Genomic DNA, 16,760 nt, shown 5'->3' on the forward strand with positions numbered 1-16,760 from the left:
AACGAATACATTTTTCTAGGAGAACACTGGTTTACCTTTAGAGCACATATCGGTCGTGTTGAGTGGAGAATGTGTTGTTACAATAATATTACTAGTAAAGGAGTACAGTAAAAATAAAAACAAACAAATGAAGCAATAACAAAATTCAAAAGAATTTGAAATAAAGTATATACAAGTCATTACCACAGATTCTATTTTAAAGGCCGTTCTCACCTATGGTACACTCCAAGAGTCGCTTTCACTTTCACTTTTGCATTATTCTCAGGGCAGCATTGACTTGTACTGAATTGACATCTCACTCTTGTGTTGCACATGTTAAAGTTTTTCTTGCAAACAAAGACGGTAATTGTTTTTCTACAGTACCGCGGGTACCGTCCTGGCTCGAGAGTATGTCACGAGGAATACTGGACGGCCAAAAACAGACAAAATTAACAAAACTCTGCCATATCTGCGGTGGCGTTTCTATCCATTCGTAAAGAGATGCATTTCCTTGATTTGAACACCAGGGAGCGTAATCCATATACTATATACATTTACGGACACAAAACAAAACTGTGTGGAAACGAGGCGTAATCAACTAGAATAACTGAAAACACCTGCAAGTATGATTAATCATTGTGATTAACGGGACAAACGATCAAGGGGTCAGAGTTTCTACCGCCGTCATTAGTAAAGGGCGTAAAGAATGGGTAGAGCTTCTCTGTGAAGGAGCAGCTGGTAAATGAGTAGAGAAGAGCTGCAGTATCTACGTCATAAAAGGAGACCAGACCCTCCTCATAATCCACAAACACTCCCACCTTCTGAGGTTGGTGAATCAGAGAGAGAGGGACCGGATCATCAGCATTAGCTTTGTACTCATCTCCATTCGTCAACATTATAGTCCAGTAGCCATTCTCTGGGTTTGCTGTGATACTTCTGTTTCTCCTGATTGACTCTTTGGCCACTCCCAAAGCCCAGGCAGTCTTCCCTTTAACCTGAACCTCATAGTAAGATCTTCCTGAAGAGAAACTCTGCTTTCCTAAGACGTTCACACAACTGTAAAATCTGTTAGGGTTGTTCGGTAGGTTCTTCCTCAAGTCACCATGATGTACTTGTTTTCCATCATCAGACAAGATGAGATTTGGATGGGCTGTATCAGGATCCAGAGTCACCTCCAGTGCAAACTGCTGGATGCTCTTCAGCTCAGTGACAGGGGAGATGATCAGAGGGGCAGAGTTATTACCGCCATCATTAGTACAGGGACTGAAGAATGGGTAGATTTTCTCAGTGAAGGAGCAGCCGGTAAATGCGTAAATAAGATCTGCAGAATCTACATCATAAAAGGAGACCAGACCCTCCTCATAATCCACAAACACTCCCAGCTTCTGAGGTTGGTGATTCAGTGAGAGACGCACTGCCGGGCCATCATTAGCCATGTACTCATCTTCATTCCTCAACCACATCGTCCAGAAACCATTCTCAGGAGCCAGTGTGACATCTCCTTTCCTTTCAATCGACTCTTTGGCAACTCCTACAGTCCAGGAAGTCTTCCCTTTCACCTGAACCTCGTAGTAAGATCTTCCTGAAGAGAAACTCTGCTTTCCTAAGATGTTCACACATTTCTTAAACCTCTTAGGGTTGTCTGGGAGTTCCTTATATACAACTCCACAATTCACTTGCTTTCTATTATCAGACAGGTTGAGAGCAGGATGTGAAGTATCAGGATCCAGAGTCACCTCCACTGCAAACTCCTGGACGCTCGTCAGCTCCGTCTTCTTTCTGTCTTGTTCTTCTTTTTGACCACCACAGCCATGTGGGTGATTGACCGGAGAGATGATCATAGGGGCAGAGTTTATACCACCGTCATTAGTACAAGGACTGAAGAATGGGTAAAGTTTCTCAGTGAAGAAGCAGCCGGTATAGGAGTAGATAAGATCTGCAGCATCTACATCATAAAAGGAGACCAGACCCTCCTCATAATCCACAAACACTCCCACCTTCTGAGGATGCGACTTCAGATAGAGAAGCACTGCCGCAACTTCACTAACCACGTACTCATCTTTATCCCTCAAACCCATCGTCCAGAAACCATTCGCAGGAGCCAGTTCTACACCTCCATTCCTTTCAATCGACTCTTTGGCAACTCCTAAGGTCCAGGCAGTCTTCCCTTTAACCTGAACCTCATAGTAAGATCTTCCTGAAGAGAAACTCCGCTTCCCTAAGACGTTTACACAACTGTAAAATCTGTTAGGGTTGTTTGGTAGTTTCTTCCTCACATCACCATGATGTACTTGTTTCCCATCATCTGACAGGATGAGATTACAATGGGCTGTATCAGGATCCAGAGTCACCTCCACTGCAAATTGCTTTGCCCACTTTTGCTTGGGGGTCTTTACTTTACATGTATACTCTTCTTTTTGAGCACCACCTAAAATAAGACAGAGAACACACAGACTTAATAATAACATTTAAATTGAAGAAACAAAGGTTTAACCTCATTATACCTTGTACTGGAGTTCAAAAGCACTGCATTTCAGTTAGTTGGCCTTCCTCAAAAATAGGACTGCAATACATTTGTTTCCCCAAAAGCAAATTCAGGAAAAGGGGGCACTCGAATGGTAAAAAAGCAAAAAAATCACCTCGAGTCTTGTGGTGGATTGATCTTGAGGTACCAACTAGGTATATTTGGGTTCACCTCTACCAGTAGTGCAAGCTCAAAGAAAAAGGGGAAAGCTCATAAGCCGTGGATAGATTGCAAGTCTGTTGGTGATTATCCCAATTAGAGGCTCACCTCAGCACAGCTTGTGCTGCAGAGAGGAGGACTCTGACTGTTGCATATGCCAAACAGCTGTATGGAGTACCCGTCCATCTTGGAGGGGTTTAACAGAGATCTTTACCTGTGGACTCTGCAGTTCCACTGGAATGATGATCAATGTGAAGTGGTATCATCGGATCTGTGTGTGTCTTATAAACTTGATTAGCAGAGCGGTAAGCTGATCAGCTTCTGGTTATAAGATGGATCAGATGTATGGGAAAGTTGACAGAGTGACCATGGACCTCCTCCAAGAATCACCACCTTATCATGGCCAGACCTTCAGTAATTCAAGAGCCTTTATTGATTGGCCAATAAGGGACAGAACAACCTTGTGCCGAATTGGAAGACCAGAGCCCCCTACAGGAGCAAGGCTTGGTATCAGAGCACTTTAAACCAAAGATTGATGATTGACTTAGTTGTTGTTTCATCAGATCTGCAGCGGTGAGGAAGGTTGATCATCTCACCTTATCTATGGTCATATATGGTGGCGTACCATAATAAATGATAAATTAGTCTTTACATTTCTTGTCAACACATTTCTATTAATATATTGTTTATAACTTACCTTTTGGTCCCAAGCTGAAGCTTTGAACACGTTGCACCAGATCATTCCTGCTGATTTTTTCTAAAATTGTATTGGTTAACTTCCTAGCTCCATCATCCTGATGTTTCTGTACCATTAGATCCACTGTGTCCTGCCTGTTTGCCTTCTCCAACTGAGCCACTGGGATGCTATGCAGGTTCAGGAACCACTTGAACTTAACAAACTCGTCTTCTTTTAAGTCTTGCAGGATTTTCCAGAGATCCTCTTTGAGTTTTGCCATTATGGCTCCCTGTTAAAAATAAGGAAAATTTTGAATTTGATGGAAATGCTGAAACAATAATCTTTTATTTATTTTTTTACCTCACATACCTCTACAGCAGTTCATCAACGGTCAGTCAATAATGCTGGACGCTGAGGGGAACAGTTTGGCCTGCGAAAACCTGGCATGAATTAACAATTGATTAGATACTGCACTTCATCTTTGTCTTCATCTTCATCTGTGTGTGTTGATGTGACGCGTACTCAGCCTCCTTCCATAGGCCTTGAATAGCAGCAGGAAGAGGCTGCAGCTTTGTTTTAGCCCCGGAGCCCGTATGTACGTAGTACCTATTATGCCTTGATATCGCGATTCAGTTTTTCGTCTCGACGATGCATATTGTCACGTTTTTATATTGCGATATTTCGTGGCACGATATTTCGTCACACCCCTAGTATCAATGTAAAGCTGAGACTCTTGTGGATCCAATGAGCCCAACTGTATTCTTGTGTGATGATGTTAGTCCCCAAAGGAGCTATTTCATTGTAATGAGACCATTTTTTGAAACTTGACCTCACTGTATAAAATGACCTGTGGTGACCTCTAGGATAATCACAGCCTCATGAAACTTTACAACCGCAAACTTGAGACCTAGAGCATGCAGAGGATGGATGGCTTTCCTAGCTAGAGTGACAATAAGGGGGTTTCTGAGCAGTTTACACAACAGAAGTGCTCGCCATCCAATCGCCGAAAAATGCAAATCTTGCAGAAATCTCCAAATGTCAAAAGTTTCTGATCCCAAAACACAGCATGGCTTTTTCTATGTTCCTCAAGGTCTTGGTGTCTTAATGTGGTATTTTGGAGGGATTATTGATCATTTATATCAATTCTCCAGTGGTAAAATATGGTTAAATTTAGCACCAAGTCTGTGTAACAAATGGTATCAACCTAAAAATTGTTGCAACAACTTTTGAGACATAATAGAGCATAGCTTCTATAGCTATTCACCATACTCTTGTCACTTTTTACTGCGTACATTGATAAGTGAAAGGAACCAACTGAAACCACACCCTACCCTAATCTCCTCGAAACCAGCTGCTGATGTGTAAACATTTCAACATCTCATGCATTCTGTATTTCAACTTTAATTCTGTTTCTATAGCACGTCTTTTTGCAGAGAACCATTAAAAATTCACACAATAGTATAATATTGCTGGTTTTCAATTTTTTATTTTACACTGCTGATTCCAGGACAGAAATAAACTGAAAGTCATCTCCCCAAAGAACAAAGTAGAGAGCAGAAACAATGACTAAGTATACACCTTAAAAACTACCAGAAACTAGATATCCTTTCAAACAGTAAACAATTTAACACAGAAAAATGGGTTATCAAAAACTCACCCTGCTACATTCAGCACTCTGCAGTCCTTCAGATTTAGAAAGATGAACAACACATAATCTAGTTTATTATGTCTAACAGCTCCTGTGAACTCTGCTCGAAATGGTCATATAAGGTTATGATCCTCAGTCGATGAGAGGTGTTTACCGTCTTGGCCTCGACGTAACTTCCTGTTAAAGAAAGGTGAGTGAGTTTCCTGCTCTCCCCCCGTTGATGAGCTTGACTTCGTCTGTTCCATACAAGCATTTGTTATATTTTGATTTTAAACAAGTGATGCCATGCTCACAGCGTCAGACCAGCTCCATAACGTTTACAGATTACAGTGGGGACTGATTATGTAATACTGTGTCATGGCAGGATGATATCAACAACTTCTCCATCTAACGTACACAACCGTCCAAAAGTTAGGAATCTAGTCCCACAAAAGACAGGTGTCTGAGAGGATTCTTTGTATGTTTGAATAGTCTTTCATGCTTTTAGCTTGTAGAAAGTCCTCTTTACAAATAGTTTTTTTTTAGGGCTGTCAGTCGATAATATATTAATCGTGATTTATCGCATGATTGTCCATAGTTAATCACGATTAATTAATCACACATTTTTTATCTGTTCAAAATGTACCTTAAAGGGAGATTTGTCAACTATTTAATAGTTTTATCAACATGGGAGTGGACAAATATGCTGCTTTATGCAAATATCTGTACACACAAGACAAAAAATGGATATTTGTAGAGAAACAGAACTCATTTTTGTTCGCTATGTTCAGTAAGCGAATAATTGAGGTGTCATCTTCTCTGTCTTGGATTATGGTGACATTTCTAACAGTAAGACGTGATAGAATTGCTCTTTATTGATTTATAAAGCCCTTAATGGCAAATAACCGTCATAAATCACGTCCTTGTTAACCTGCTATAAACTTTTGTCACCTCTTGACATATATTACACTTAAACTTGCCTTGCCTTATGAGTGTGTAATCATAGTACTCACCTGTGTCTGCTGTGTTATTTAGCAAAATCCATGAAATTTAGTCTAAATTGTCTTCAGACACAAACCCAAACGTCTGGACTCTCAGTTCCAGCTTTGAGTAATATCTGAGAATTGTGACGCTGAATCACTTCTTCGTCTTCAAAAGCTTCTTTTCAATGGTCTGTTGACTCTTCTTGGTTCGTGTAATCTGCTTAAATTTGTTAATATTTGACATCAAACTATAAAACCCATATCATGGCAGTAAAATATTTATGATTGTGATTGTCAAGAAATTGAAAATGAAACTGTAATGTTATCTATTAACTGTGATGCTATGGTTAACAACGTACTAAACTCCAATAATACCCTGGTATGAAGCCACCACATGTGGAATTTGAAAACTTCAGATTTTACTGCCCAGCAAAAACCTCCATTCAAGCATAAATTGCACGTTTGTGTAGCTTGTCTAACTATGTGTTGAAGTGCAACCAGCAGACAGTCTTTAATTCTATTTTATCAGTCACATTCTCCAACATGCTCTTGACAGGCTTTTCTTGAATGGGCATTTTTGCCTTTATTTGACAGCGTGCAGTGTAGAAATGGAGGGGTTATGAGTTCTTCTGTCTTCTTCTTCATCTTAAATAATAATATATAAATAATATAATAAAATAACAATTCCATAGTTTTCATAGGCAAACTGCAGTGTCCGAAATTATCGTTTTGACTCACCGGTCATGGGGACTGGTGGGTAAAAAAATCCACCGTCCAATTTTTTTACCAGCCAAAATAATAAATTGCCTTTTTGTGTCACATATACATTTGTTTCAGTACATTTCCAGTGTTGGCATTAGGGACGTACCTCGGGGATCCAGGTCCGTCCAAAAAAGGTCACTGTGCCCCCTCAGCTGAATTCTCTCCTGACAAAAATAACTAAACTGAAATACTTTTACAGTTAAAAGTAAAATCAAGTCGTACAGTTTGGTAATGGAAGTAATTTCTTATTGTACTAGCCTATAAAACACCCGCCTCCTTAGCCGATTAAAAACAACTTCCATATCTGCATTGTACGACCAGCCAATGGGCATGATCTCACTCGAAAATTGCAAAACGAATGGAAAGAAGTTGTGTTGAGGAGATTCTGCACTCCCAGTCGGAGACTCCAGCTGTTTTAGTGGTGACTTCATAAATCCACTCATGCACCTTGATATAACGTCTCTTTGTAGTAGGCTACACTGTGAGTGGGATTATTATTTGCACGTTTGTAATTGTGGCTACGCTTCTGGATGAGCGAGCATATGGTTGTAATTACATACTTGATGTGACTTTAAGATGTTGTTTATCCTTTAATTAGTTGTGTAACCGGTGAAAGTGGCCCCATGTTATAAGTTTATTAACACAAAACATTTAACAAATTTCCTGCTGTGTATTTGAGTTTATAACCTCTGGTTTAGTGGATGTATAACATGTGTGGGAGTGCGTGCGCCCTCGTGCGCATAACGAGTGACACTATGTAGATGAGCGCCTGAGCCTCTATCAAAGTTTATTTCTTTCATAACACATGATAATATGAAGGTGGGCAGATGTTACAGGGTTATTAATGCAAAACATTTAACGGACTTCTTAGTTTATAACCTCTGTTTTTGTGGACATAAGAGCATGTGTATGTGACCCCCCCCGCGAAGCTTTGGCGACTCCTGGTGGAGGTCAGGACCCCCAGGTTAGGAACCAGTGTCCTACATTGTTGTATAACATCATTTGTTTTATCACTTGTTTAATCACTAACATCACAATTGCAGATTACTTGTTGCAGAATCAGTTTTGAATGGATGATTGATCAAATCTAATCGGTGTAATTGACAGGCGAGATGATCAGAGGGGTGGAGTTTTTACCATCATAATGACGACCGGGACTGAAGAATGGGTAGAGTTTCTCAGTGAAGGAACAGTCAGTAAAGCTGTGGATAAGGTCTGCAGAATCTACGTCAAAAAAGGAGACTGAACCCTTCTTATAATCCACAAACACGCCCACCTTCTTTGGCTGATTTTTTACACTGAGATAGACAGCAGAAGTTTCGTACTTATCTCCTTCCCTTAAACATATAGTCCAGTAGCCATTCTCGGGTATTGCAGAGATCAACTCCTTCTTGTTGATCGACTCTTTGACGACACCTAAATCCCAGGAAGTCTTCCCTTTCACCTGAACCTCGTAGTAAAACCTCCCTGAAGAGAAACTCTGCTTTCCTAAGACGTTTATAGCAGGATTATATCTTTCTGGGTTGTCTGGGAGTTTTTGTGTTGTGTCACCACAGTAAACTTGTTTCCTATCGTACGATAAGATGAGGCTGGCATTTGCTGTATCAGGATCTAGAGTCACATCTTTTGCAAACTGTTGGACCCTTTTCAGCTTGGCCTTAGCAAACAGTTTCTCCTTCTCTTTGCTGAATATATCCTCCAACTGATTCATAGCGGTCCCGACACTTCCCCCATATGATGGCGGAGGGACGCTGACTTCTATCCAGTTCTTGGTGGGTGGAATAGTGTTCAGGCACGAGAAGCTTTGCAGGAAGTCAGGGTGGTCTGCGGTGCGTGAGAGCTGCTCCACCTCAGAGCTCCTCTTTGTCAGCACAGAGATTTCCTGCTCCAGCTTTTGGATGAATCCTGCAGCCTGTTTCCGTGTTGCTTCCCGCTTTCCTTCTATTGCCTCGATGAGATTAGCCAGACTTCTCTCGACAGACTGCTGCAAAACCGCAAAGGCCTGCACACTGTCTGCGATATGTCTTTCTGCAGATTTACTGCTGAACTCTGCTGAGCGACTGATTTCCAAGATCTTCATCCGTCTCTTCTGGATCATCAGCTTAATTTCAGCCATTGTCTCCCCCAGCCTGGCCATCTTTCTTCCATAATCACTATTGAGAGGAACACCGTCATGGCACTTGGCGTCTAAAACAAGGCAGAACACAAATACATCTGGTCAGTCTTACAGAACAGCTCTCTGTATTGTTTGTTACTTTTGTAAATTCCTGTTTTGATTAGGGATGTCCCGATCAAGTTTTTTGGCCTTGATCCCGATCCAAGTCCTTTAATAATAGGCATCTGCTGATACCGCATCCGATCCAATTCTTCTATTTACCTAAATGTTGATTAAATATGTATCTAACACATTGAAATAACAGCTGTAGACTGCGGTTTGCTAATGAGACAAAGAGAGTAGAAATAACAGCTTCGTTAGCATTGAAGCTTAGCGCATTTGTGTGTTTTGCCAAAGTCAGTGTCTGAGGCGTATAATTAGCACAACATTACAGGGACACTCCCGTGTGTCATGAGGACACATTTTAGGCTTTTCCGCGGTCATTTTTACGCCACGCAACAAACCTACGGTAACGTCCAAAGTAAGCTTGAGGCAACAAAACCACTTAGTTAGTGGCTGGGCTTAAAATAAGGACGTAAACTAAGTAAAATACATATGGAAAATTGTAACATACAGGAAGTACAGAAAACATATCACAAATGTGACAAAATAAAACAGCGGTCTCCTGGTTAAAAGTCGTGTTTGTTGGACCCTTCCTCCTCTCCATCCGCCCACTATCAGCAGTCTTTCTCGCTTTTTATTCTACATCACTAACTCTGAGCGTAACATATTCACACAAATGCGTTTATATTGCAGTCACTACAGACTACATGCATATGGAGGATGGACCTGCGAAAAAAATTAATCAATAAATAAATTACTTGATAAATGAATAACTGTCATTTAATGTACATTAATGAATTGATAAAATGTGACAAATTCATATTTCTGTTTTATTTATAAAATCTATATATATCTATATATATTTATCTTTGTATTAATTCCCTTATATAATTACTCTTATGTTTAATTTTCCATTTTACTTATTTATGTATCTATTTTTTTAAATGCATTTATTTATTTTTGCATTTAATTTTTAATTTTTATATTTATTTATTTTATTTGTTTTATACTTATTTTTAAATGTATGTATTTATTTATGTATTTATGCACAATTTTCCATTTGCATTTCACACCTTATTTATTCCCCAAATATTATTTCTGTATTCTTTTCTTTTTACATTTCTTTATGCATTTCTGCCTTGTATGAGGGTCACATTTTATCAATTGGCTACATTTTATATTCATATTATTTTTGCTATATATAAAATTAAATTTGTATTTATTCATTTATTTTTTATTTTGGCAGTTTCCGTCCTCCATACATAACGTATAAATGACACGCCAAAAGCAAGAAAGACGTTCTTATTGCACGCTAAATGCCTTGCGTATTATTGTTTCATTCATACACATTTTTGGTGTATCAGCTTTATTTTATCCAATATGATCCAATAAAATATGCCAATGCTAAGGATCGGCTCAAGACGTCTCTGATTTTTTTTTTTTTAACTGCTGTTTGAATACAATCCAGTAATGAACATAATAATTTATGAGATGCATGTGAAACTTCTTTGTTTTTTTAGATATTTATATTTTTACCTTCCCTCAACTTACCTTTCTGTCTTGAGCTGGTCTCTAACAAACACTGCTTCAGATCATTCCTGCTGATCTCCCCTAAAATCTTAATGGTTATGTGGTATATTTTCAGGTCTGATGCCGGACTGAGAGGCCCCTAATGGTAAACATATGTGAAAGAAGTAGGGCAAAGGCCAGGGGCTGAAAGATAAACATGTAGGAGATACCTAAGACATGAGTTCATATCTTAGCTCGGTGATTGGAGGGCCTGAACCCGATATAAGGTGGGCGCGGGCCCCCAAGCTGCAGGACTTTCATATTCGACCTGAGGCCTCCGGACTGCTATAGACGTTCGTATGACATGTGTGGCTTGTTTGTAATAAACTCTATTTACCAGCAAGAACAGTGTCCTCGGAGCATCCTTCATCATCACTTCAACAGCACTGTCGCAGAAAAGATACGACATAAATTGGCGTCACGAGACAGGATCGGAGGTGACCATCAGCACAACTTCACAGACGGTGAGCTCACTCATTGAATGCTGGTCATTAATTGGGGCTGTTATGTGGAGTTGTGTGGACACACCGTAAATTAAGAACCTTCTGTTACGGACATGTACTGTTGATTTGATGTTTAAAGTGAGGCTCCGTGATAAATTTAATGAAAAAAGGGGGAAAAGATATAAAGGGAAGAAAAGAAGTATGAGAAATACAAGGAATAGTTTAGAATAGCTTTATGGTAACGATAAGGTGGTTAAAAAGTATCGTGCAGGATTAATGAAGAGGGGCCCTAAACTTCTTAACGGTAAGACGCATGCATATTAGCCACTGCGTAACGATGGCTCTGACATAGTCCGGAATTAACTTAGAAAGACAAAATTGGGAAACCTGGATCCAGGTAATTTGAATAAATAAATGTAAAGAGTGTTAAAGGAAATAAAGGAAATAAAGGAAATGATCATATGACAAGCCGCAAATCGGATAGGATAGGGCCCTCAGGTGAGGAGCATTGTAGTATGGGCCAAATTAAAACCTGAAACAACATCTGATGGTCAGTTAATAACTGGAGAGTGTAGAATCACAATTCGATTGACAGTTACCACTCTGACGCTGTTGACGAACGGTGTTCAAGAAGTAGCTTCTCGTCGAAAATTTTACATCTCATGGGTAGCAGAAATTTTACGAGAAAAAGTAAGGAAATAGCGGCAGAAAGCATGCATAGGAATATATCTAAAAGTTCAAGTGAAGAAAATGTGGGTGCGTGTTTACTTTGGGATGGAAGGGTGCAGTTGAGAAAAATGTGTGTGCGTAAAAGGGAAAAATGTGTGTGCGTTGGAATTTTGGAGTGAAGAAAAGGTGGGGGTGTGTTTACTTTGAGGGGAGCAGAAGGGAAAAATGTGGGTGCGTAAATGTGTGTGACATTTGGCGGCTGATGGAGTCCAAATGTGGGCCATAAAATGGTTAAAAGACTAAATGAATTGGTGTAAACCAATGAGCTTCTTGCCTTTTTCTAAGAAAACTGTTGAATTGAATAATGTAGTGTGTAAAACCATGAGCTTCTTATAAAAGACTAAAACATGAGCTCTTCCTAAAAGGGACGTTATGTAATAATTAAAGCTGTTAAAGCACAAAATGAACTTCTCTAAGAAGGGTAGTGATTGAAACCCCCTCTCTCTCTCTCTCTCTCTCTCTCTCTCTTCCCAAAATTCCTTTCGATGACCCTTTCTTGGGAGATACAGAAAATTCCTTTGCCATTTGAACTGTTTGGTCCAGTGGGGTTCTTTAATGTTTAGATAAGGGGTTTAAGTTAGGAATATAATGTATGATGCTGTTAAAGGGACCTATGGGTTCACAAGAGACTAAATCATTGCCTGTTCCTTGTCTGTTATGTCATTTATGGTGAGTGAAAATTGAGACGGGAGGCAAGGCAGAGGGCCGGCACATCACGGAGGGTGGATTGCTGACGTCAACTTGGAAGGCTTTCCAGGTCAATCTACTAAAAAGGCCGGTACAATTTATACACAAACTCTTTAACAAAAACAAAACCTGCATTTCCATATGTGTATGTGTTCTCAGTCATAAGCAATATTGATGGTACACATATAGACCTGCTTTCATTTATTAAGCCTAAGAGGAAACTGACCTGCTCAGTTAGGAGAAATAAATAAATGAATTAATAAAAAACTTGGCAACGGATTGATCAGTTAATGCATTTGATTAATTAATGGCATATGATTGTTGAGTCTAACCTCTGCTGACAATTACAGAAGTTCATGTATGTTATGGTGCGTGGTTTGTCTGATCTGTGATGTGGTGGACATTCAAGGTGGTGACTGTTTGAAGATTTGAGCTGAATATTGATTGATTAGATAACTGGTTGTTTATTGATTGATTGATTAAATGACTGGTTAATAATTGATTAATTGAGTAGTTGGATAATTGGATAAATTGTGGATTGACTGATTGGTTAGTTGATTAATTGGTTAATTGGTTGATTTGATTGATTGGATAATTGGTTAATTGGTTAATTGGTTAATTGGTTAATTGGTTAATTGATTAATTGGGTAATTGGATTTTAAAAAAAAAAAAAAAAGGGGGGAAGTAATCTAAATAAGCCTTGAGTAGTTTTAATTTCAGCAATTACTTCTTAAAGTACAATAACGGAACATAAGGAAGCCGTTATAATGGGGAAGAAGAACACTAAAAATCCGAAAGTAATCACTCCTGTTGAGATAGTACAGAAGAATAATCCTTTAATTAGGGGCATCGCAAACATTGCAAAAATATCGGAAAAATGGCACAAACGCTGGCCTGAAATTGACCAACCATGGCCAATGGAGGGGACGCTTAACCCAGATGTAATTAGAATAATGCTAGTACTTGTATCGACATACAAAGCTGAGCAAAAGAAGGGAAAAAAGGGGATAAAACGCAAAGAGAAGAGGCAAGTGGAGCTTGGCATTCTCCAGTTATTTGGAGATGAGGGACAGAAACTGATCAAAGCTGCAAACGATAAGAGGGATAAAGTTGCAGAAGAAATAAAACAAAACACAGAACAAACAGAAAAACTAAGGAAAGACACCAATTCATCGTTCTCACACATGAACCCAGTGAAGGGACCACCACCCTATGAGGCAAAGACGAAGGCTAAGAAAATCTATCCTCAGATCCCGGTGATCAGTCAGGAAGGTGACTACCGTATCAGAAACAAGGAGGACAGAATAATAGAAACAGGACGAGCGGAGACAACTATAACGATGTATCCAAGATCCAAAAGTAAGAGTAAAACAAAGTTTGGGTCTAGGAGGCAAAAGCGGGACCATGGAATCGAGAGTGACCAAAGCGATCAGGAAGGGTGCAGAGGAGGATATGACCCTGAAGTCAGGCGGATGTTGGCAAGAGCGGAAATAAGAGGAAATGATAACTCTGATGACAGTGAGGATGAAGAGGGCCAGGAAGAGGGCCATGAAGAGGATGCACGGAAAACTATGAGAGAAATCGAAAGAAGCATAGAGGAATGCTTTTCATGCTTGGATAGAAGTCCCAGCCCTGATCGCCAAGGAACGTTGGAAGAACAATTGGAGGAACTGTATAGACAGAAAAAAGAGTTACAGAAGAAGAGCTCCCCAAAACCAGTTATGAGATATGCATTGCGCTCAAGAAACAAGAAGGAGACTGGAAAAATCTGTCCAGTCATTATCCGAGGACGGAATTTGGAGTACAAGCCTTGGCAGAATACAGATATGTCAAACATACGTGAAAAGTTACCTACTCTTGAAGATGGAGCACATCCTTGGATTTCGAAGTTGGAAGAAATCACAGTGGGAGAGCAACTGGCCATGGGAGATATAAAGAGACTCTTGGCCTGCCTCGTTGGAATTCACGCTATGGAAGAGATTCTACAGAAAGCTGGACTTAATCGATATGTGGGAACTGCTGTGAATGATTCAGAGCTGTTTGCTGCAAGTAGAGGCCAAGTGTGCAGGGCGCTGAAAGACACATTTCCGACAAACGTACATCCTGACAATATTTTTATTGATCCACTGGGACAAGAGGAAAACCCGAGGGCCTATGTGTCGAGAGTTCATCAAGTGTGGAGAAATATCACAGGAAATGACCCGGATTTGAATCAAATGGAGCAGTCGATTTTGCGAACCAGAATACAGAAGGGGTTGCCCCTGCCAGTGAGAAACAAATTGGCAGAGGTGGTTGGTCTTGGAAGCATGGCAAAGAGTGGTTATACGGATCATATAGCCCACCAAGTTGAGCTGTATAGGAAAAAAGAACATGATCAAAAAGACCTGGACCAAGAAACCCTCAGGAAACTTAATCACATGCAACTGATGGATAATAAGAGGATGGAGAAGAAGCAGGCTCTGGTTATGCAGAATCAGGCTCCACTAAATCAACTAGTCTGATGATTCAGGAGGCGCATGGCTTAGCTCACGTTGCAAGGGGGGAAGTTAAGAGAAAGATTACCAAAGAGTATGGTTTTTGGGCACCATGTTTGCTTGAACAGATTGATTATGTCATAGGCAGGTGGAACTAGTTATAGACTATGTTGACATGATAAAACCGATTGAAGGGAAAAGGTACATGCTAGTCGTGGTGGACAGATTTTCACGATGGCCTGAGGCCTGTCCAACAAAACGAAAGGATGCTCAATCGGTTGCCAAGTTCTTATGCAGAGAGGTCATAAGCAGGTGGGGACTTCCAGATCGAATATCCTCAGACAATGGGAAAGAGTTTGTGGATAAGACGGTGAAATTGATTTTGCAAAAAAAAAAAAAAACTAGGAATTAAACAGCGTACAATTTACTACAGTAACCAAAGGTGATTAGTACACAGATAAAGCTTGTTACATTAATTCCAAAAACAACTAAGAATGTTCATACACCTACTCAGGCTACTACTCTAGTTATGACTTCAAAGGGGATGAATGTTACAACAGTGACGACATCCGTGGCATCTACGACATTTGTAAATACCACGCAGACATCTAATATGACATCTTGGACCTTTAAGGATGTGGTTAATTTAGTCGAGAAGCAAGTGTCAAAAATAGAGCCTAGCGTGAACAGAAGTAATGACATTGTTGAAGTTAGAGAACAGAGGATAGAAGAGAAGGATGTAGAGTCATCTACGTCCAGCTCAGAGGCTGCTACTTTAAATTTGAAATCAATAAATAATGATAATGCTTTCGATCAGAGTACTACCTTGGCGACAATATTGACGCCTAAGAAATTGGAGAATGTGACACAGACACTTGACAAAGTATCCTTGAAAGTGAAAGAGATGGTGAATGAGAGCCGGAAGTCTATGTTAGAGATGGGGATTAGTGTGAGTAGTAGGAAGGAGATTGAGGAAGTGAAGGTTGGAAATTCATTTGAGACTGTTCAGAGGAATATTGTAGATGTGGGAAAGGAGTTTGTTGACTCAGATCAGATATCACAGGAGATGTTTGAACAGAACCATGTATTGCAGAAGAGAGACACTAAATGGAAGGCATTTGGGTTTGATCCTTCAGTGTTACAAATCGCAGACCCGTGGGCAGGTAGGAACTTATGGTTTCAGCAAGTAACCCACTCCGTAAGATCGGTTGTGAAAACGGATGGTCCGTGTCTGGTGAAAATCCGATCGCCAAGCTCATGGCCTTCGATTTTAGAGACTATACCAGAACCACTAACCACTATGTGTCAAAATTATGCATTATCATGGCTCTTGTATCAACAGCAATCATCAGTGGATAAAGTGATGGCGTTAGCAATGAACCTTTTTAAGCCTAGATTGACTTGTTCTTGGTTGGCAGGTTTACCATATGTAAATGTACGTGATCAGCATGAAGATATCAGAACAGCGGTCCCTGATATAATGGAGGTGACAGCAGTGGGCGCTACCAGCTGTTTTTGTTCAAATACAACTCATGAAGGGCCGGGAACGTTTATGGGGTTATCAGAGTGTGATGGCTATATGATGGATTTAGGAAAGCGTGAGGATGAGGATGTGAATAAGTTGTATGAAGTGATTTTTCAAGTGTCAAAGCGTCCGAGTAGAACTTTGATGGTAGAACATCAAGTGTTGCCTGGTAATGTGACTATAGGCAATTTCAGGGATATTTGGTGGATTTGTGGTGAAAATGCTTATCTATTTCTACCATACGGGTGGACAGGATGTTGCTATATGGCAACACTGAAACTCCCATATGAAGTTTTTTCTGTCCAGAAGGGAGAAGCATCTGATGAGGCTCAATCTAATGTTGCTTCTGGAAGTCGGAATAAAAGAGAATTAGCGCAATTTCATAATCTGGAGTCTTACCATTGG

General features: G+C 40.0%; 4 protein-coding genes across 8 annotated transcripts in view; 1 reads left to right on the forward strand and 3 right to left on the reverse strand.

Annotated features, from left to right (window-relative positions):
* The window catches only part of grip1 (glutamate receptor interacting protein 1), a 239,011-nt gene extending 235,187 nt beyond the window's left edge, over positions 1-3,824 (reverse strand). The window contains exon 1 of the mRNA XM_074625897.1: positions 3,813-3,824. The gene's annotated coding sequence lies outside the window, so the exon portion shown is untranslated. The remainder of the gene's footprint in view (positions 1-3,812) is intronic.
* Positions 1-16,760, forward strand: part of LOC141762067 (F-box only protein 15-like) — a 103,802-nt gene that overhangs the window by 13,238 nt on the left and 73,804 nt on the right. The gene's annotated exons all lie outside the window — the stretch shown is intronic.
* Positions 7,339-16,760, reverse strand: part of LOC141762005 (uncharacterized) — a 43,879-nt gene continuing 34,457 nt past the window's right edge. For 2 of the 3 annotated variants that reach the window (XM_074625778.1, XM_074625779.1), the window contains one exon: positions 7,340-7,589. The gene's annotated coding sequence lies outside the window, so the exon portion shown is untranslated. Of the gene's footprint in view, positions 7,590-16,760 lie in introns of all 3 variants that reach the window. The other variant, XM_074625780.1, reaches the window with a different exon arrangement.
* Positions 7,573-9,045, reverse strand: LOC141762006 (E3 ubiquitin-protein ligase TRIM21-like). Its single transcript, XM_074625781.1, has one exon. The coding sequence runs from the start codon at positions 8,845-8,847 to the stop codon at positions 7,798-7,800; it is 1,050 nt and encodes a 349-aa protein (XP_074481882.1). The 5' UTR covers positions 8,848-9,045; the 3' UTR covers positions 7,573-7,797.

The sequence above is a fragment of the Sebastes fasciatus genome, chromosome 23 (assembly GCF_043250625.1).
Source record: "Sebastes fasciatus isolate fSebFas1 chromosome 23, fSebFas1.pri, whole genome shotgun sequence".
Classification (NCBI taxonomy): Eukaryota; Metazoa; Chordata; class Actinopteri; order Perciformes; family Sebastidae; genus Sebastes; species Sebastes fasciatus.

Bases quoted from the DNA above. Each gene is read 5' to 3' on its own strand.
- LOC141762006 (XM_074625781.1), bottom strand. From the start codon at position 8,847: ATGGCCAGGCTGGGGGAGACAATGGCTGAAATTAAGCTGATGATCCAG.